We start from the raw sequence: 22673 nt of genomic DNA, 5'->3' as shown, positions 1-22673 counted from the left end.
GAACAAACGAGGCAAAAGAAGACTCTGAAACTTTCCTTTGCACAAAGAAAGAAGACCATGAGAGGAGGACGTGCCCATATATACTGTTGTTGACATTACTATTGGTTGATGAGGTCCTGTGTTATTATGACCTGTTTATGTACTTATGGGAGTTGTAGTTGTTAGGGTCGAGCCTGCGTCGCATGCGCTTGCGCTTTTGCATGCATTTCGCTAAGCGAGACGCTTTAGGTATTAGAAAAGGGCTCGGAGCCCCGTCGACGTCACGTCAGTGTCTTTCATTGGCAAGTTGGCTTGCCTGTTAGAATCCGCTTCCTTTGATTAGTGGAAGGCACGCATTTCCGGTGGTTAGTCCTCCTCGAGCGCAGCGACCAAGTACAGAAACATGCGAGGCTTGCTGGGTTTATGGACTACTTTTTCTCTATTTTCACAGCGCGATCTCGCTGGGCAAAAGTCGAGCGCTTCGCATACTATCGACCTTGTAACACAGTTAATTGCACTTTTGCCAGTTACGTTCATAATTGCACTTTTGCCAATAGGTATTATTACGTGTGAACTGGAGCAGCGTGATCAAGCTTTTTTTTCTCTTTTAGTGCAAGAAAAATCCGGTTGGGAGTTTACAACTGTGAATAGCTTTAATGAACTTTGACAGCAGCCAATAAAACAAGCATTTGCAATGCACTAGGGTCTCGCATTTGTCGGAGTTAAAGTAAAGCATAATCCTCTTGACTGTTCTTAGTAGAATTATACCTTTCCTTCACAATAGCTAGGAATATTGTATGTGTTGTATTCAAATGAGGTTTTTGGGATATGGAGTGATGCCAAACATAAGCGACTTCCTTCACACAATCCTTTTTAGTCTGTTTCAGACTGAGATGGTGAAGTGTATGAGCAGGGACGGAGGCACAAACAGAGAGCAGAAGCTCAACCGAGCCAGCGTCTGGACAGGAACTTCTTGTAACAAACTGTAAAATAGCACATGTGGAAACAGTTATTTGTTGCCAACTTTTATGCATATTATAATTTAGGAACATTGCTATCCCCTACAACAGGAAGTACCGCTTTGCACAGCGCAGTGCGGTCTTGTCTGGGTGTCATATTAAGGTGCTTCAGAAGAACAAATTCAAACAAGTATTTGCAATGCAATGGGTCTCTCATTTGCTTGAGTTAGAGCTATTAGTGTTGTAAATTCCTCACTGGACTTTTCTTGACACAAATTGAAAATGAAAAGTAAAACAGTTGACATAAGTGAGCTGATTCAAAGCGCCATGGCTGCCATGAGCGTGATGGAGAGACACAAAATGAAAAAGTTCACTCACAGTCAAACGTATCTGCAATTATCTATGTAACGGGGCAGTCTGCAAAGCGGCAACAAAACCACCCCAAGGAGTGACAAACGTAAAGTGTTTACCAATGATGACAAAGGATTTTTTAAAGGAAAGCCCACGAACAAGTGAAAGTGGTGGGCGTGGTTAAAAGCCCACAATACCTACAACAGGTCAAAGCGCTGGCACGCTCGACCTAAAAAGGGTGGTTTGGAACTAGTGAGGTGAAAGATACAGCCTTTGTTGTCCTACGGAGGAGAGACTGACAGACTGATTTTAAAGTGGTAGGTAAGCCTGTCGTCTGAAGTAAGCATCAGCTGAGGTAGATACCTCAAGAGGTTGGGGGGGCAGTGGTGGGGATATTTAGGGGCGGGCATGACTGCAGCTGCTGATGTGCTGTTCTCACAGTGGGATCTAGGGTCGGGTGTGTATTTAGTGAAGCCCTGCAATAGAACATCTTGAGTTGTTGTAAACAAAAAATAAAAGTTATAATAAATTATATAGCACAGATGTGAAAGTAAATGGCTTCATAAAGATCTAAGAAAGTACGTTTGCACAGTCGCTGTGCTCACCTCCTCAGGCTGCATACAACATGGATTAGAGGCATTCAATGGTGCTATTCTTCGCTCTAGTGGAGATGTCTTGAAGACTCCTAACGGTAATAAATGGCTCACCCATAAAACCGAAACAGACTCGAAGGCAAGTTTAGATACTATTGCACTAGGGTCCGTTCATGATTTAGCTCAAGAAGCCAAAGCGAACACTGATGCTATGCTTCAAGACCTGCAAGCGCTTCAAATTGACTTCAAGAACCTCACAGGGAGACTAACAGATGCCTAATCTAGAATTGATGTGTTGGAGGACTCGTGTACTTCAGAAACGAAGAGGATGGATGCAACGGTTACTAAAATCAAGGCACTGTCTAGAGATATGTCTGAGCTTGGAGATTGTAATCATAGGGGAAACCTGAGGATTTTTAGTCTTCCTGAAAGTGCAGAAAGGAGAATTTACTTCTTGTGTTGCATTTCTTGAAACATATATATTGCAAACTTTAGGAATGTCATACAACAAGGATTTTGAAAGTGAAAGAGCTCAGAGTCCCTAAGGGCAAACTTTGATCATCTACTACAACTTCGAATCACAATTCTAGGGCCGTTTTATTTCGTCCTCCAAGAATCTGCCATGCTGAGGCAATTCTCACTCAAACGAGGAAAGTTCAAAGTATCCAATTGAATGGTTCTAGAATAAATATTGCACAAGATTTCTCCAAAGAAATGGTACATATCAGGAAGGTTTATTTTTTTGGGCTCTTCGCCAAATGTAGAGAGACCATGCTATTCCTGTTGGTTTCATAGGCCCACCTAAATTTAGTATTGTGGTTAAAGGGAAAGCAATGATATTTACAAAACCTCCTGAACTACAAGCATACTGTGAGTCGTCTTTGCCCTGGGTATGATAAATGTGGTGTCATTCTTATGTACAGCATTTATCATAGCTATTGCTTGCATTCTTTAAAAAAAAAAATGTCCATGCCAGGATTATGGATACTTGTGACGCTTGCTATTGCTTTATATCATTATATTGTAATTCATTTTAGCATTTATATTTATCTTTTTTTTATAGATATATTTTGTATGCTTATATCTTTGATTATGGGTTTGATACCAATCAAAGTGAGTTATTGGTTACTATGTCCTTTGACGTTACTAGAATACAATCTAGTTTGTTTTGTATACATTCTTAAAATGAAAACTGCTTGATATATGTTTAATTAGCATTTTGTTGTGAATGTTTCTCACAGAATGATGTTATTATGTTGACTTTATTTGTATTATTTTAAAAATTATATTAATGTGCCCTCAAGTTACTCTTGGTGGGCTTGGGTTAAGTTAGTCCGTGGCTCCTTACGTTCCTGTTTAGATAAGGAGTGGAGAAATGTGTCTTAGACATATTTGAGGGAAAGGGTGTAGGTGGGTGTGCTTCAGGGATTAAGGTTTGTAACATTTCAGTTGCTTCTGCACTTTGCTTCTCTTACCATTTTTTCTTTACTCTCTCCTTTTATATCCCTGCGTTAGCTACTTGATGGGCGTTATATGTCATGTTACGAAATACTTTAATAGAATCGATATCTCTTTAGATTGTCAACAATGTAATTTTCTTACAACATGTCTTATCCTCTTAAAATACTTTCTCTTAATACAAAGGTCCTTAATCACCCGGTTAAATGGAGTAAGATTGCAGACTGTTGTGATACACTGAAGGGGGGCATTATTTTACTATTATAGCTCACCAACTGCTGATATTGGCATTTCACTGGCTCCACAGGACAAAAAATGGGGTTCTCGTTTTAATATCTAAAACAATCGGATGTAACTCTTGTATCTCATATTCATGATCAGCATGGTAGATGGCTCATATCAAGAGTTAAGAAAAAGGACTTAGTGTTTTTTTTGTTGTTGTTAATGTCTGTGCACCCAGTGATAATGAGGTGACCTTTTGGAAAAACTTAAACAACTTGCGGAACTTTCCAGGAATTTGGGGATGACTTTAGGTGGAGACTTCAATCTGCCAGTGGATGGTAACCTTCACTGAATATTTGCACGTAAATTTGTGCAGGGGTGTGGAATTTTATAAAATATCTACTTGTCCATGGGACGAGTTGCTTCATGAATCTACGTGTCCTGTAAAATAAATCAAATTGTCCCTTTGGTTCCATGTAGTGTGGTGACAAATTATGGCACAAACTCATTATACAAGAGCTCTGGTAATATCCTCTCTGGTTATGCCGTGCTCTTACTATTTTAAGGGTTGAATAGTAGAAAATCCCTTATTTTGCCACCTTTCAGCCGATCTACATACATGGGCTTGAGATAGGGGTAAACAATAATTACAGGGTTGAAATGCCCTTTTGACTCTGGGCAAACTTATTACTTTGCATGTTTGAGAGGTTTTCACCAGCTTTCTTTTTTCTAATCTGTTCTCGTACAGAGAAAGGTTGGAAATTTACTCGTAACGAGTGGAGAAGTAAAACATCTTTCATGGTTGGGAAAAAGTGATTGGAGGGAAAGTGAACTTTTAAACATTCAACAAATTTTAGCATGAGCAAATCTTCACATGCATATTTGCTCATGCTAAGATGCAGTTCACTAATATTTTCTAGGAGTACGATTTCCTGGCCTACGTCAGTAAATCCTTGTGAATTTATGAAAACCGTGAATCTGCACTAATGCAAGGAAATGTACCATGGGTGCACTTTTGTGATTTTCTTCAAGAACTGGGACCTTTTTGTTTTTATTCTCTCTCTCTCTTTCTATTGGCTGGTTTCACTCAGGGCATTCTGCTCTTTCACAAGAACATATTGGCACAAAAAGTAGCTTAGTTCAGTGCCCTGAACTACTCCGCAAGGTGTGCTTTTGAGACCAAAAATATTTTTGCTTTCTGCCAATGTTTGATTGTGACGGCCCAGGAGCTCCCACACAGCAATAAAGTTTGACAAAAACCATATCATAGCATGACATGCTTTGACAAAACCAAACTGCTGACCACCAATGTCAGACCAATTGCTTTGCCAAGGCTTTGTTTATTTTCATTTTTCCCATAATTTTGTTGGAACTGGTTACACTGTTTTTTCCATTATGAATATTGTGTTGTAAATACTAGCATTCATCAACACATTTTACTGAATGGTGCTTTAAAGAAATGGTACCTAAATTTCACAGTAGCCCAGCAAAACGTTTTTTCCTAGCTGCATTTTTTGTGAACATTTTATTTTGAAAGCAAAGATTACCAACTCTGCTCTCAAGCTTCTGCAAATATTTGTATGAAACCAGAGTGCATGCTGGGAGCATTACACGTAGCCTCATTGTGAAACTTTTCAAACGTGTGTACACATTTTTATACTGGAACCAGTGTCAGTAGTGCAGTCCGAGCTTACAACATTTTCTTATAGTGTGTTCACCCTAATGATAAAAACTTTGCTTTAATGAACCATAAATACAAGTCTGAACAGCATTACCATATGGGCACAGATATTACCTTAACTATAGACCATGCCCATCCCACATCCATTATGTGGTACTGTAAACTGGCAGTTAATGGGTTTGTGCTGTAGGGGGTTGGGCCTACTTGCCCCAAGGACAAAATAAAGATGAAAACTTGTTGTCCTTGACCCCGCACAATGTGGCGTTGGGCTATAGGAATTCCACACTCCTGCACCTGTCTACCTGATTTGAAAGATAAACTGGTTATATCATGATTATCTCTAAAGGAGAGCAATGGTTCAGTTACCAATAAGAAAAGAAGAGGTGATAGCGGGCATCCCAGGCCAGTTCCCTCGTATAAAGAGAATGAACTGGATGAATGACCATTCACTCTAATTTTTGCCGCAGGGTTGGAATAGAGAGCCATAATCATTCATATTAATCCATCCACAAGGCAGTACTTGTGTAAGACTGCCTCTAAAAAGGGCCATGATACTTTGTCAAATGCCTTCTGGGCAACAAGTGCCTTGCATAAATCAGTTTGCACCAGTCTAGGACCCTCAAGCCCCTGCTCTGGCGAAACTGGACAATGGAAAGGGGAGTAACCACTCCCCTGTCCATCACCACCCCAGAGGTGGTGCCCGGAGATCCTCCAGATGGCCACTTGATTCTGCCATCTTGTCTCCAAGATGGGCAGAGGCCTCTGGGAGCATATGAGTGGCCAGGACAGGCAGGTGTCATCACAGTCCCCACCTAATAGGGACCTCTGCTGGGTGACCAATCCTCGTTTCTGGGCTATTTAGGGTCTTCCTCTTGGGTGGGTCCTCAGACTCCACATGCAAGATTCCAGCAGGACTCCTCTGCAATGTTTACTTCACCTTCTGGCCACTGGAACTGCAACTCAATCTTCCAGGAACAGACAATCTGCAACTACAGTGACGACTCTGCTCCGCAACATTGTTTCTCCAGCTCCTTCCAACTGCAACGTTTCCCCGGATGTGCATCCTCTGAGGGCGACGCGTCTTCAGCCTGCACAAGAAGCAAGAAGGAATGTCCCTTGAAGTGAAGGAGTCACTCCCCTGTATCAGCAGGAACCAACTGCATCGGTGACTGGCTGCATGGATCTCCTCTTCTCCAGAGCTGCTTGGATCCTACAGCATGGGCGGTGGTCTGGAGTGGTCCCCTTGGTCCTCTTTACCAGCTATCCAACTTGGGAGATGGTAAGCTCTTGCCTCTCCACAGAGGACAGTACTCCCCGTGCACTGCATCTCTTGCAGCTACCAAGGCTTGTTGGCATCTCCTCCAAGGGATCTTCAGGCTCCATTTAGCCCCAGCAGTCTTCCATGCAATGCTCAGCTCTCTGCCTGCTTCTCCAGTGATGTGGGACTCCTTTCTAGGTGTGCTGTGTGGGCCTCTCCGTGACTCCTGTGCTTGCTGTCGGTGGGGGCTGCCTCCTCTTCCTATGACTCTTCTCACTGCTTGGGGTCACCCGGGGCTCCCCTTTGTGGGTTGAAACCTCCTGGACCTTGCTGGTCCCCGGCAGCTCTGCATTTCTTCTCCAAGGATATTTGCCTTTGCCAAGGCTTGTTGGTGGTTCTTCCACACCAGTGACAGACTACAATCCTTCTTCCGGCATGGGACATTGACTGCATCACTCCAGGTACTCTTCAGCTGCTCCAGTGCTGCACTGATGACCTTCTTCCACCATCGACTTGGTCCTGCCCCAGCCACCACCTGACACACCAACGTGAACTGGACTTGGTCCCCTTCCTTTCCAGGTCTTCTTCTTCCAGGATCCACCTTTGGTTTCTTGCAGTCTTGTCTGGGTCTTGCATTATCCTCTTCTGAAGTCCTTTTGGTGGGTTTGGGGAAAACCAGGTACTTAGCTCTTCTCTCCTGGTCGCTGGGGGGCACTCTAATACTTACCTTTTGGGGTTCCTAGTTCCTCCAGCTCCCCTCTACCGATTCCACTTCCTTGGTTTGGGGCCCGACATTCGCATTCCACTTTCTTAGTATATGCTTTGGTATCCCCCACCCCCTCCTCTCCCCCAAATACCCCCAGGACCTTCGGGACTTACTGTTGCTTTCAATGTTTTCTATTGCATTTTATGGTTAAGTAGATTCCTGACTTCTAATGTACATATAATAGTGTGTTTACTTGCTTCCAGTGAGGATATTGCCTATATAGTATTTTAGTATTTGTGTTACTATAATAAAATACATTTATGTTTGTAACACTGTGGTTATTTCATTTGTGTGAGTGTTGTGTGACTACAGTGGTATTGCGTAAGCTTTGCATGTCTCTTAGTCGAGTCTTGGCTGCTCATCCACAGCTACCTCTAGAGAGCCCTGGCTTCCTAGACACTGACTAAACCTCACTAATAGGGAATACCTGGTATCACAACATAGGTGCTCACCACACACCAGGCCAGCTTCCTACATTCTCTATGGTTAACAATTCAATCGTTGATCCAGGATATTGGGGAATCCTTCCAAATTGATCTGCTGACTGTTACCATGGGTATTTATGCAAATCAGATCATGATGAAACTGACAGGTATCCATATTAGTAGACCTGTTTCTATCCTTGGGCACTAAAACAGTACTTAGATTCGAAATTACATTCTGTGACAAAATGGTGGAATTTATTATGCTCAGTTAGAGGAGCAGACTGTGTTCTATATGCAAACTACATAGAGCCTCTACTACCAGAAAGCATTGTCACACGTTTGATGTTTATTTACAGAAATGTAAACCCCCATAGACAGCCCTTCTCCCTATTCTTTATTCAACCTTAGAATATGTTTATTACCTCCTGTTGTTGTTAAACATAACCGATGGCTCTCCTATACAAGTTTTTTTTTTTTTTAGCTTTTCTGATTATTCATCATGCCACGATCTTTTTCTATTGAGTCTCTTTCCCCCAATCTTATGGGGGGGTATTTTCTTTCTTCTTTACCGTGACATGTTGATGTCCTATGACACAGGTCCTTTTGTATGCTTAGGAAATGCAATCTCTTTATTATTGAGACAGTTATATTTTGTCACATACCAACTTGTCTATGCACACTATATCTTAAGATTGATGTTTATTGTGGAGAATGTTACTACAATTTTTATTCACAGTTCTTTTTTTTGTATCATACCAGAAGTGTTATTGTGCTGTGCTTGTCGTGGTTTCATTATTTTACTCTTAATAAAAAATAATTAAAAAAGAAATAGAATGGAATTTATGGATTTTGTTCAGACCCACAATCCAGACTGCATATTTATCAAGGAAACGTGAGCATACAATTACTCTGGTCCTGATTTGGTAGAGGTGATACTACTGGATAGGCAATTGTTAGCCAGTATCCTGTGAGTAAGACAGGGGGGTGGGGGGGTTGCAATAGTTTGTAGGAATAATTTTCAGTGTGCTATTGCCACCCCCTCCTCCAACTTAATCTTTTATGCAAGGCAATCACCTTTCATTTAAAAAATCATCGCAATTTTACTTTTTTCTGGGATTCTTATTTATCTTTCAGGCCTCAACCCTTGGTAGCTCCTTTTAAAACTTCCAACTACTATTATAGGGAGAAAGCTACAGCCCCCTAGTTTTTGGACAGACCTGAGTCTCTGAGGCAAAATTGCCATAGGCAAGAATGTAAATGTCACTTAGGTTATGACCCACGAAAGAAAATCAACAACCTTTGTTTAACTCACAGGTGAGCTGCACTGTGTACTCCTCTTTTATTATTAGATTTCTGAGGAAAATGTCATCCTTGATTTCAACACGACTAGCTTAACATAATTAAAGTGTCCTTAATTGACCTCCAAACCCACCAAAATGCAGTTGCATGGATTATTCCGTTTAGAGACTGCATCATGTGACTTTGTCACCTAACAAGGCGACTCTGTCTACTTTCTTGCCACTCAAGTTAAGAGGCTTCAGTTAATTCATAAGTTGGGTTCTGAGTCAGATTCTTGCCTACCCAAAATTCTTTATTTGGTTTCTGATGTGGTGGCTGAACTTCTGACATACACATTTAACTCAGTGGTCGACTCTGGTTGTTTTCCTAATTCATGGGAGGAAACAGTAGTTGGGCCTTTGTTGTAAAAAACCTTATATCGATCCTAGAGACATAAAAAAAACTATTGTCCTACAATCTGTCACCTACCCCTGCTAAGATACGGGGAAACACCATACTCAGCCGCTTACGACAATTGTTGAAAAACATGATTTCCTGGATCAATTGCAGTCTGGTTTCAGTAGTGAGCAGAACGCAAAATCTGCACTGGGAGCTGCTTTAGATTTGGATGCAGCCTTTGATATGGTTTCCCCTCATCTGCTCACTTCTTGTTTGTCCCAGTTTTGGATCAAAGGCAAAGCCCTGACTCTACTAATAGACTTTCTGTCAGATAGGTCAAAGACAGTAATGAGTGGACAGTTTGTCTCAGAACCTATCTTTCTTCCATACAGGTCCCACAGGGGTCCCAGCTGGTTCAACTTGTACGTTTTCTCCAGTTCTTTGGTTTTTACACGCTGTTATATGCTGATGATACGCAAGAACATTGTCACCATCACGGAGGATGTTCACTCAACAGCACTGAATTTTAGGAACTGCATAAGGGCAATCAGTAATTTGAGTAAGGATAACTGCCTTAAATTAAATGCAGATAGGACAGAGGTCCTGATTTTCGGTTGTCCTTATGTGTGCAAACTGGTGGCCTGATGTGCGGGGCTATCCTCCTTTTCCCCCTTCAATTAAGCTAAAAATATTGCCGTAATCTTTGATCAACAATTTTCGTTTAACCCACAGTTGAGCTGCCCTGTGTCCTTCTCTTTTATTGTGAGTAGATCACTGAGGAAATGTTTGCAATTATCCTGGTTTAATGCAGTGACCTCTACCTTACCATCAGTAAAGTTTCCTTAATTAAACTACAAACCATCCAAAATGCAGCTGCCTGGATTATTCTAGACGCCCCCAAATATTAATAATTATCTGGTCAAACTGACAAAACATCAGCTTTCAGTGAAAACAAGTTTTTTATGCAATGCTCATAAGGCCCTATACAATCTGGGCCCCACGTTTTTCATTTCCAAGTTCCAATGCTAGGCTCCAACCAGGATGCTTCGCTCAGCTAAAGGCAAACTGGTGGTGGTACCGAAAATTTGCTGCAGTAGATGGAGTGAAAGATAATTTTATATTGCTACGGCAAAACTGTGGAACTCACTACCTCCCCCCCCCATTTCCGATATTGAAAATCATTTGATGTTCAAAAAACATCTTAAAACATGGGTCTTTACATCTTAAGTGTTCCAGGTCCTTTAAGACAGCGGCAACTCCTTTTCCCTGGTTTTCTTGCGTTGGTAGACTTAATGCCTTAGAGCATGGGTACTCACAAACTTTTTCTCGGGGGCCAAAATTGCAGTATGGTTTGCGGCCGAGGGCCGCACTGAAGTGACAGCGGGGGGCGGGGCTTAGAGGGGGCGGGGCTTAGAGGGGGAACAACCACCCCACCCCCTTTTTCAAAACAATGCCCCTACCCCAGTAACACACACAGCGCGCACACATACAGCGCCATCTGCTCTCACCCCTACCCCAGTAACACACACAGCGCGCACACATACAGCGCCATCTGCTCTCGCCCCTACCCCAGTAACACACACAGCGCGCACACACAGAGCGCCATCTGCTCTCACCCCTACCCCAGTAACACACACAGCGCCATCTGCTCTCACCCCTACCCAAGTAACACACACTGCGCCATCTGCACACAGCGCCATCTGCTCCCACCCCTACCCCAGTAACACACACAGCGCCATCTGCTCTCACCCCTACCCCAGTAACACACACTGCGCCATGTGCACACAGCGCCATCTGCTCCCACCCCTACCCAGTAACACACACAGCGCCATCTGCACACAGCGCCATCTGCTCTCACCCCTACCCCAGTAACACACACTGCGCCATCTGCACACAGCGCCATCTGCTCTCACCCCACCCCAGTAACACACACACACAGCGCACACACACAGCGCCATCTGCTCTCACCCCTACCCCAGTAACACACACAGCGCGCACACATACAGCGCCATCTGCTCTCGCCCCTACCCCAGTAACACACACAGCGCGCACACACAGAGCGCCATCTGCTCTCACCCCTACCCCAGTAACACACACAGCGCCATCTGCTCTCACCCCTACCCAAGTAACACACACTGCGCCATCTGCACACAGCGCCATCTGCTCCCACCCCTACCCCAGTAACACACACAGCGCCATCTGCTCTCACCCCTACCCCAGTAACACACACTGCGCCATGTGCACACAGCGCCATCTGCTCCCACCCCTACCCCAGTAACACACACAGCGCCATCTGCACACAGCGCCATCTGCTCTCACCCCTACCCCAGTAACACACACTGCGCCATCTGCACACAGCGCCATCTGCTCTCACCCCACCCCAGTAACACACACACACAGCGCCATCTGCTCTCACCCCTACCCCAGTAACACACACTGTGCCATCTGCACACAGCGCCATCTGCTCTCACCCCACCCCAGTAACACACACACACAGCGCACACACACAGCGCCATCTGCTCTGACCCCTACCCCAGTAACACACACAGCGCGCACACACACAGCTCCATCTGCTCTCACCCCTACCCCAGTAACACACACAGCGCGCACACACACAGCGCCATCTGCTCTCACCCATACCCCAGTAACACACACAGCACGCACACATACAGCGCCATCTGCTCTCACCCCACCCCAGTAACACACACAGCGCGCACACACACAGCGCCATCTGCTCTCACCCCTACCCCAGTAACACACACAGCGCGCACACACACAGCGCCATCTGCTCTCACCCCACCCCAGTAAAACACACACACAGCGCACACACACAGCGCAATCTGCTCACACGCCTACCCCAGTAACACACACTACATTAAAAACAAATAAATAAATAACCAAAGAGCCTTACCTGACTCAAAGCACTGTAAAGATGCCACAAATCTGGAACAGCAGGCGGGCAGCAGACGTGGAGCCGGTGACAGCAGGCAGACGACCAAAGCCCCGTAAAAGTTAGCTGCAAGCGCTGACTTTTATGGGGCTTTGGCTTCCACAGATCGTCAGGGCAACGCAATAAACAATGGCCGCCGTATGTAAACATAGAGGAGGGCCGCGGTAGCATGCTCCCGCGGCCCTCCTCTATGTTTACATACGGCGGCCATTGTTTATTGCGTTTGGTGTGCGTCTCGCGGTCGCGGGCCGCCAAGTTAGGTCCGTGGGGCCGCTGGCGGCCCGCGGGCCGTACTTTGAGTACCGGTGCCTTAGAGTATATGCATGGTTTACAAATTGTTCACTTCATGCAGTATTTAGCTGCCTGTTGTCAAAAGACTGTTGTATGCACTACTGAGTGGGCTCTGGTTTGCTTTCTTGCCAATCTCTTTTGCTTGCTTCATATTTAATGGCTTTTCTATCTCTTCTTGTGTTTCCGCTTCCATGAAGCATAGCCTTTTTATCATCCTTTTGACTGGATGACGGATATCCTTCCACAGCTTTTTCAGTGCACCGTGGTGTAGTGCATGTTTTCACTGTTCAACTGTTCCTTCCCCCTCGCATCTGTGCCGTCTCCCCTTTTGCCTCCACCCTGTCCATTGGTTTCTGCCTGCTAAAACATCATTTTTGTTTGCTGCCTTTTCAGTTTTTTTATTTTGGTTTTCCTTTTCAAAAAGCCTGCGGCTGCAATTTGGTACGTGGTTACTCCTTTCTTTAGCGTCGGCCACCTTGGAACAGTAAATTAAAAGTAAACAAAATGTCTATCATGTTGCTGCAGCCAGACATTTTTACTTTTATTTTGTCCTGGTAATGCTGTGCAGTAATACTCAACGTTGGCAAACCCAAAAAGTCAACTAGTACCGCCCAGATGTTAGACTTAATGGGGTTTGCCATTGCTTCTACTCATAAGCCGATTGTCTCAAGGCAATTAGGAACAGTGAAGGAATATGGCTCAAATCCCATATGCAGGTATGACATGATTAATGTCTTACAAATGATGCACTTTTAAACAGCTTAAAGTAGTATAATACTTTTGTTTTAATCATAATACCTTACACATGTGTAATCAAGCTTCAGAGTCCACTCCTATATGTTTTTTAGGATCGAGCCTGCGAGTGCATGCACTTGAGTTTTATATACAAGATGCTGTTGTGAGCAGTAAAGGGCTTGGAGCCCGACTGTCGCTCACCGTTTGTGTGGCACTCTTCTTTACAGTCTTGTAATTCGTCAAGGCATGTCTGGCATAATTTCCTTTACTCTGTGTGGAGCAGGGATCAAGCACTAATTGATTTCAACTTAGTGCCTGTCCGCTGCTCCTGAAGTGATTGAGGTACTATTTTGCTCTAACTTTGAGTGCCCCGCAAACAGAAGGATTGTGACTGGCAAAAACGTGTCCAGCAGGACAAACAATATTGCAAAGTTTTATTTTTGAAAGCCAATATTATTTTATCTGGTTGTCGTCTTTTCTCAGTTTTCACTTGGATGCTGTTGTCAGAAGATGACAATTAACTTGTTCGAAATATGCGAAACCCACTGCATTGCAAATGCTTGTTTTTTTAGTTGGGGGAACAAGGTTGGCTAAATTACCTGGACAGCAGCAAATGTGTCAGAAGTTGACTTGCTCAAGTACAAGTACAAACGCAATATTGCACCTAGCACATGGTCCAATGAGTGGTAAAGATCCAGCACAGGTATGGAAAGAAGGGGGGAAAGTGGTAGAAATATATTATGGACAATGATTCAGGCAGCAAATGCACATTACGAGCCCACCATACTTGCTCTTTGATCGTCTGCTTTTATTGTAAGAATTATTAAGAATTGTAATCTCTCCATCTATTAAAACAACAAATCCTGAAAAAGAAATGGGAAAATAATCAAAGGTAATAATCCAATAGCATAAGAAAGCCTACAGGCATTGTTGAAGAGAATGAAAAACACGACTGTTGTCGTTTGCCTATCACTGAGGACAAATGACTGTCCTAAGAGAATCCTGATATGTTGTAATAATGAGACTACGTTTTAACGTTTGATATGAAAGGGGTGTTCTACAGGGTTGGGGGAAATATATTAGGCCTTTTCTGCCCCACCTGGGGGCAGAACAGCCTATTTTAATTAGACTGATCTGCCCGTGGGGGGTGGTACCATTTTTTGCGGGAGACTTGGGGGAATGCTGGCTGGAAGGAAATGCATGGCACCGCTTAGATCCCAGAACTTTTCATCACCAAAATGTGAGGATTTTTTTTTTCTTTCCAATTGTTGAGGTTGGCAAAGGATTCTGGCTAACATAACCTGGCGCGAGCCCCACAAGTCACCCCATTCTGAACTTCCCTGGGTGTCTAGTATTCAAAAATGTATAGGGCTGCCACGTTTCCCTAGGTGCTGGCTGAGCTAAAGGCCAAAATCCACAGCTAGGCACTTTACAAAAAACATGCCAGATTTCAGGGTAGAAATGTGATGTGTCCATGTTGCGTCTCCTGTCGCTGGCATTAGGCCTACCCACGCAAGTGATGTACCGTTTTTATCAGGAGACCTGAGGGAACACAGAATAGAAGAACAAGTGTTATTGCCAGTGTCTTTCTCTACCTTCCAAATATAAGACTGTTTAAAAAAAAAAAAAAAAAAAACTATTTGAGAAATGCCCTATAATTCACATGCTAGTAGGGGGACCTTTCAATTCAGAGATGTGCAAATAACCACTGCTTCTCAACACCTTATCTTGTGCCCATTTTGGAAATACAAAGGTTTCCTTGATACCTATTTTTCACTCTTTATATTTCAGCAAATGAATTGCTGTAAACCCCGGACAGAATGAAAACCCATTGCAAGGCATTCAGCTCCTTTAATGGCTCTGGGTACCTATGGGTCTTGATGAACTTATATAGCCCCACAACCAGAAGAGTCCTGCAGATGTAACTGTATATTGCAGGAAAAAGCTAGAGTAAAACGTAGATAGATGGCTGTTTTTTAACCTCAATTTCATTGTTGTTATTTTCCGTAGGAAAACCTTGTAGGATCTACACAAATTACCCCTTGCTGAATTCAGAAATGTTTAACATTGGTATCACGCCCATTTATCACTAACTGGAAGGAGGTTGAAAGCACAAAAAAATAGTTTTAAAAAAAAGGGGGTATGTCCCAGTAAAATGCCAAAATTGTGTTGCAAAATGTGGTTTTCTGATTCAAGTTTGCCTGTTCCTGAAAGCTGGGAAGGTGGTTATTTTAGCACCTTAGCACTGAAAACCATTTTATTTATGCCATTTTCAGAGACACAAACCTCAAGCCTTCTTCTGTAGCCTTTTCCCCATTTTTTTTTTTCTTTTAACAAAATGTTTGCTGTATTTGGGCAAATTTCTTGGTCTTCTCCAGTGGAAGCCACAAACTAAGCACCCCAGAATCCCTTGCATGTTGGGGAAAAAAGGATGCAAATTTGGTGTGGGTGGCATATGTGGACAAAAAGTTGAGGGCCTAAGCGTGAACTGCCCCAAATAGCCAAAAAAAGGCCTGCCAGCTGAGGGGAAAGGCCTGGCAGCGAAGGGGTTAAAGGTAGGTGGGACACAGGAGTTTGGAAACCACTTCTCTAGAAGTAAGGTAGATATGTTTTTCATGACTAAAAGTGCTCCTCTCAGCTTTTCTCTGTATCCCACATTGGCAGTCCAGCCATGCAAATTCATATTTTGGACCATAAATAGTTCTCAAAATGTAAGTGCATTTGTGTTCTCCTTTTTAATTTAAAATTAATTTGAACTTGGGTAAATAAGGGTTTCTGTTGGTTCTTTCGGTTTCCGGTTGGCCATCTGCACTTTAGTGACTGTCCCATCAACGTAGCAATAAAAGCCTAACTATCCCGATCATTTTTTTTTTACCTATTGTGTACTTTTTAAGTAGACAGCTTGTAGCTATTGTTGAAAACCCCACTTATACAATACAAAGTAAATCGTATTTACTTGCTTATTCAATGGCTTTCATTTCAGTGCTTGTTCCTCCTCTGGAGCATGGCTGTTTTGTAGGGGTTCTGATTTGTTACGTTCAATTCTTCCATCACTTACCATCAGGGAACTGCTTTTCATTCAGCATTCCATGGGAGTGCTGAGGTTGTCTTCCTGTTACCTCGCCTGCTGTTTTTCTATGCGGTCTTTAGCAAAGAGGTGGCTCTTGCTTGAAGTAAGTATCGTTTTTTTGCTATTGTCTTAAAATATCAATACGGTTAGAAGCTTCTTTAGTTTGTACAGGAGGTATTGTTAGAAAACTGCTTCCCTTCATAAGTTTACAGCTACACGATCTCCTGAAAATCAGAAGTCGACAAATGCAATACAGTAAGAGGAGTAAAACCATCGTATCTATAAGGGGACCAGCTGAAAATGTCCTAGTTTTTATTTATTTTTTACATATTTTACCAAAAAGGTATCATGCACTGTCACTCAGCGCTTTGCCCTCTTCCTATTCACAATGGGACTTAGCTGTTCACATAAACGTAGACCTGAGGAGGAGAACCGGTTAGCATTCTAGAAAGCCGTTTGAAAAACTGTACAAAAGACAGGAGCACGAACTCTAGTTGGTGTAGCAGCCCGCCGCGATGACAGGCAGTGCCCTAAAATACACTGTGACGGGAACCCTGCTGCAGTTCTGGGCACATTTTAAGCTCCCTCCAAGTTGCTGAACTTGGTAGCTGTTAAAATGAGCTTTTGTGGTTCTGTTGTTTGAAAAAAGGTCAATGAACATTGCGATTCATAACAGGGTGTTGAATGTTTTATAACTTGAAGGAAAAAAAACTGTGCTAATGAAATAGTCGCGCGGCCCTCGGGACAGAAGATGTGGGACTAAGGGACACCGGCAGTTTACCTACAAGGATATCGGACAGAGGCTCAGGAAAATGCCTAATATTTACAGGGTAGTTCCACTGGACCCCTGGATTAGGCTCCGAGCCCCCCGCCCCCAAATCGCCCCAATCATTATTAACACATCTTAAATAGCTGAAAGGCAATGGGGGGGCGGATGAAATGGCTTCTGATTGTTTATCTGCAATTGGTTCCCTTACCTAGGCGCCAACTTAAAAACTCAGGGAACAGGTAAGCTATATTTGGGTGTGAGAGAAAGAATACCTTAAGTCACCATTTTACTCAAAACTGGATCAAGTTCTGTAGCTCTCGAATGCAATGGATCGGAGATGTGTGTGCTCTGAAATGAACATTGGCTTCAATACATTTCTGGGTAATAGCATTTTAACATTAGCTGTGGACGCCATGTGGTCTTAAAGCGTTTTGGTGCGTACGTTTTCCAGGCTGAAGGACAGCAGCCCACACACACCTCACAAACAACCACCGGTAAAGCCAATCGATCTGGCTTTGGCTGACACCCTCTTTGTCAATGTCTGTTTTGTCATGCGCTCCAAGTGAAAGACCAGAATGCAGTCACCTATAGTGAAGGCAGGCAGCATCTGCAGAGTGGACATATTGCATTGCTCAAAGTGTGTGTGTGTGTATATATATATATAATTTTTTTAAGGACAGTTAAAAGTCTTAGCTAACTCCAGACCTGAAAAGTAGACTAGCCTCTCATCCCACAGGTACTTACATTGTTGAGCCCCTCGTTATCGTCACTGTACATAGCCTTCCAATCCATTTACAAATGTCACTTAATTCCTCGACCGCCCCAAATATTTTAGTCAAGTCTCCTGCCACGGAAGTTACTAATGAGGTTCTGTTCTAACCAGTTCCCAATTCTGAAGGTATCCCGAATTTTCCTCGAACCTCAAGTGCTCCAGGCTGCACGTCATAAAACAAAAACACATATCCAACATAGGTGAGAATCACAATTATTACTTAGGACCATAGAACGGCCTCCGTGGATTCATGAGGTATAAGTAATTTCAAATTCACTCTTTTGTGGTTATGGGAAATGTGCATTTTTTTGTTTACGGACGTGCATGTATTCATTTTACGATTTGCTACGAGCTATGCTGCAGGAGGACGAAGATATCTCGAAACAATTATACAAGTACATCACCACAAGCTAGGAAGGATATTTTTTATTTTAAGTTTCGTTGAATGGAGTATCATAATTGGTTTAGTTGCAGCACAGCCCTGCTGTAGTAAGCGCAGAAGCAGGCATCTTCTATGTAGGTAGAGCAAAGCAACTCGGAGGACATGTCTGGAGAGGAATGCTGAAGAGGCCGCCCCTCTTCCTGCAGCACACTATTTTCACTATGCATGACTAAGCAAGGAAGACGTGCCGCCCTTGGAGCTTTTCATTCCCCCGCGAACAATATATTTCAGAGATCTCCCAGTACCTCACCATCACACTTTCAAGGGAATGTTCTGGTGCACGTAGCGCTCTACAAGAAAGGGACAGTTCAACACTTCTCTCCAGTTGCGATATAGTTTCAAATAACTGGAAGAATCTTTAGCCGTTTATCTTAAAATCAACAAATCGAATAACAGTGAAATAAGGCGAAAAATGAATGAATCAAATAAAGTACCTTTATATTTCCTCTTTTATTATATAAATATCAGTGTATCCTTTACTGTAAGAATATAAAATGTTTTAAGAGGATTTTTTGTACAAATTCACAAAGTACAATTCGCCTGTGGGATTTGATGTGGGAAACTTTTCAAGGTTTGGGCGGTTACTATGGTTTACGAACACAAGGTTAGATGTTACTTAAAAGTCCAGGCAATCGTCCTTTTACCCTGGGCGGGGAAAAAAGCACGTCAGATCCACAGAACAAACTGGAGGCCGAGAAACTGCGATCCTCTACTTCCACATCACATTACAGCCCCGGGCTTAATGGTATGTTGTCTCCATCCGTCGTTTCTGTTGAAGGCGCGGGGCGGTACTTGCATATATAAAATGTAAAACACTGGATCGTCAGCACTTGCATTATTGTAATACGTACAGCCCGGATCTGTGTGCGCACTGTTGTGCTATTACAGGGTCCAACGTACACTCGGGACCTCCTACCTATAAAGAGGGAGGCACACGAGCAGAAACTCGACCCACGGGGCATCCTTCCAGTCTAGGCACAATTTATCAATCTCAAAACATCCCTCTTTAAAAAATAAAAACGGACCTTTCTTGAAAAAGTAAATTAAAAACGAGGTAGCCATACGCAATATATTTAGCATAAATGTCTTTGAAACTCCCACTTTAACAGTGACTCGATTTTGAAGAAACGGAAACCTGGTGAACTATTTCACCTTATTATCAAGCAGTTACAAGATGGTAGCAGTTGTGTACTGTTAAAGCGACAGTACTAACAAAAAAAGTTTAACTTGGCAGTCAAAACGAAAACAGTGAAGTTCTGCCATACTATTTTGCTCTTTGCGGTTAAACACTGTACTCCACATTTTAACCAGTTCTACATGAGGACAATGCTGTGCTGCTCACTATCGACTTCTGGAAATAAAAATTAAAGCCAATACGGAATTACAACGCTCTGGATGTAAATATGCTCATTTTTAACCAATGTACACTTGAAGCAAAATAAACAAACCCAAATGCCAAGTTATACACAAGCACGTATGAAAAGGGAAATTGGAAGCCAACGCCCATTTGTGTTGACTTTCAAGCCCATTCGTCAGTCAAAAGAAACAACCTAGCGTAAAAGCTATCACAAAAAACTATGTTCTGACCAACAATCATGTCACTTCTGCAGGATATTGCCAAATACATCGTCTGATTTTAATGCCTACGTATCCAAAAATATATAATGACCGGTATGCACTTCGTTCGCTATTAAGATTCAGGGTTTGTTTTGCAAGTGTATTGGCCACATTTACAAAGTTGCTTATGAACAAACGCGTAATGTATTATTGCATGGGCCAGGTTAACAAGTACAGATGCAGTACATGGTGGTACGCGTTGATTTCAGTGCGAACTGTCAAATCAAGTTAGTTATAAAACCGAGAACTAAAGTTAATTGTCATCAGTGGGGAGAAAGTGAGAGGTGCTCGGGCGCACGTATCGGGTATTATAACGTCTGTGGTCCCATATACGCAGTGCACGGTGAAGTTAAGGCTGGGGAGGCGCAGGCCGATTGGGAATGTAGTTCGTTTCGATGGCTGGGGCGGCTGCTGTGTCCCTTCGGTAGCGCCACCGCTGGCAGGAGAGCAAGGACACAAGTCTATAAAGTGTCCCGTGCGGCCTCACCTCACCTTCTCGCTTTCCGTCATCTGCCAGAGGCCCAAGTTGAGCACCTTGAGGCAGGGCAGCTGCGTGATGCGCTCCAGGCCTCGCTTTGTGATGCGGGTGCAGCCGTATAAATCAATCCCCGTGAGCTGGGATAGATGGTCTGCGATCAGCTCCAGTCCCTTGTCCGTGATGCGCACGCACTGGCCGATGTTGAGAGTACGCAGCCCGTGCATTTGGCGCACCATACGATTGATGCCGTCGTCGCTGATGTGGCAGGAGCAGAGGGACAGCGACTTGAGCCCATCCAGCCCCTGCGCTATGTAGGCCAAGCTCTGATCCCCCACCTTGTCGCAGAAGGAGACGTCGAGGCCCGACAGGCGCAGGCTGCCCATGGCCAGGTGCATGAGCCCCGTGTCGCTGATGTGGTCGCAGGAGCGCAGGTTGAGGGAGCGCAGGGCCGACATGTGCGAGAGGTGCAGCAGCCCCGCGTCCGAAATGCCCCCGCAGAAGCTGAGGTTCAGCACCCGCAGCCGGCTCAGCCCTCGGGAGACGTGTTTGAGCGCCAAGTCGGTGAGCTTCTGGCAGTCCTGCAGGGTGAGCTGCTCCAGGCCCAGACAGCCCTCGGCCGCGCTGCGCGTCATGCCGGCCAGGTGCCCGATGCCCACGTCCGAGACGTGCCGGCAGGAGCGCAGGTTGAGGCTCTTGAGGCCGCGCAGCCCCCAGGCCACCAGCAGAAGGCCGGTGTTGGTGATGTTGCTGCAGCCGCCCAGTTCAAGCACCTCCAGCCCCTTGAGGTACTGCGCGATGCGGCCTAAGCTGCTGTCCGTCACCTGCTTGCAGAGGCTGAGGTTCAGGGCCCGCAGAGAGGGCACCTCTTGCACGAAGGCGTGACCCAGGCCGTTGTCGGTCAGGTTGTAGCAGCCGCTCAGGTTCAGGCTCTGGATATCGGGCAGGCCCTGGATCACGTAGCTCAAGCTTCGGCGGAGGCTGAGGATCTGCACGCGTCTGATTCCTCGGGCCTGCAGAGACGGGAAGAGGGACGGGTTGGCGCGGCGCAGATGCAACTTAGCCTCCACGCCGCGCCACACCGACTTGTGGTAGGCGGCGTCGCGCCAGGCCGCGCACACCTGCGCCGCCCGCCCCTTGTCGCGCACGTCCAGGTAGCTGAAGATCATGGCGAGCAGCTCGGGAAAGAGGCACGAGATGTGGGTCTCCATGGCGGCCTCGGACGGCAGAGTCTCTTCCTCGGGCCTAGGCCGCGGGCGCCGCTTGCAGCAGCCCGCGCGTTCGGCCTCGCATGCCGTCGGTGCGGCCACGGCGCTGGCTGTTGGGGGCGGCCGCGCGAGAGAAGCGTCTCCCCCGAGGACTTCCGGAGAGCGGCCTTAGCCCCGGCAAGGCCCGAGTTCACGGGTCCCGGGCATACTGTGCAGGCGGGGCGATCGTAATCGCGTTCGGGAGCGACGGAGGCCGCTTTCGGGTGGGCGGCGGGTTCTCTTTGAAGGGCCCCTTTCTTCGTTTCCACTCGGCGGCCGTCGCGGGCTCGCGGCCGTTGGTGCTGCGTCTCGCGGCGCATTCACGCCCCGCCCCCTGTATTTTTGCTACGGGCTCGTGCACTCCCTGCGCGGCCTCGCGCACCAGATGGAGAAAACGGGGGCCTCGTGAGCTCTGCCTTTGTTGTGTTTCAAAACTGGCGTCCGGGTTGCCCTATCTTCTGCCTGCAGAGGGAGACTGAGGGGGAAAAAAAAAAAGGCAGGGGCGGGATCTAGTTCCGTAGCGATGGAAAGGGGACTACACAGAATATCTCCTTGCGTCTTACATCAGCACGGCGACAGGCACGGTGCGTGTCGCCAATGAGGGCGACGATAGGTCCATATTCTTGTGAAAACAAGCACAACGGTTTGCCAAAATAAGCCGAATATAGTAAAACAAGATTATTTTGTTCTCCAATTACTAACCGATTTATGCGGCGATCTTTTCGTGTCGTGGCAAATAATTAATTTGGGTTCGTTTTATTTTTCTTTGTTCGCTTGTCCTAGCTTTCAACACTTTCTTTTACCTTCCCACTTTTTTGTTGACCGATTGGGTTATTTTGTTTCTCTCCCCCCCTTACTCTTGCCCGTAGTTTAGTAATGTACTGTGGTCTTATTCCACCCACTTGTTTAGTTTTACCCGTTGCGGTCCATTCGTTT

The 22673-nt window shown here is 44.9% G+C and overlaps 2 protein-coding genes across 3 annotated transcripts in view; one reads left to right on the top strand and one right to left on the bottom strand.

The window, feature by feature from the left end:
• Positions 1-22673, top strand: part of WNT5B (Wnt family member 5B) — a 241384-nt gene that overhangs the window by 116556 nt on the left and 102155 nt on the right. The window lies entirely within an intron of this gene.
• FBXL14 (F-box and leucine rich repeat protein 14) lies at positions 18830-22209 on the bottom strand. The gene has a single exon (XM_069228094.1). It carries the CDS (start codon positions 21699-21701, stop codon positions 20499-20501), a length of 1203 nt encoding a protein of 400 aa, XP_069084195.1. The 5' UTR covers positions 21702-22209; the 3' UTR covers positions 18830-20498.

This window comes from Pleurodeles waltl, chromosome 4_1 (genome assembly GCF_031143425.1).
Source record: "Pleurodeles waltl isolate 20211129_DDA chromosome 4_1, aPleWal1.hap1.20221129, whole genome shotgun sequence".
NCBI classification, from domain to species: Eukaryota; Metazoa; Chordata; class Amphibia; order Caudata; family Salamandridae; genus Pleurodeles; species Pleurodeles waltl.
The sequence above is the reverse complement of the archived record's forward strand: the minus strand, read 5'-3'. Positions and strand labels throughout refer to the sequence as shown.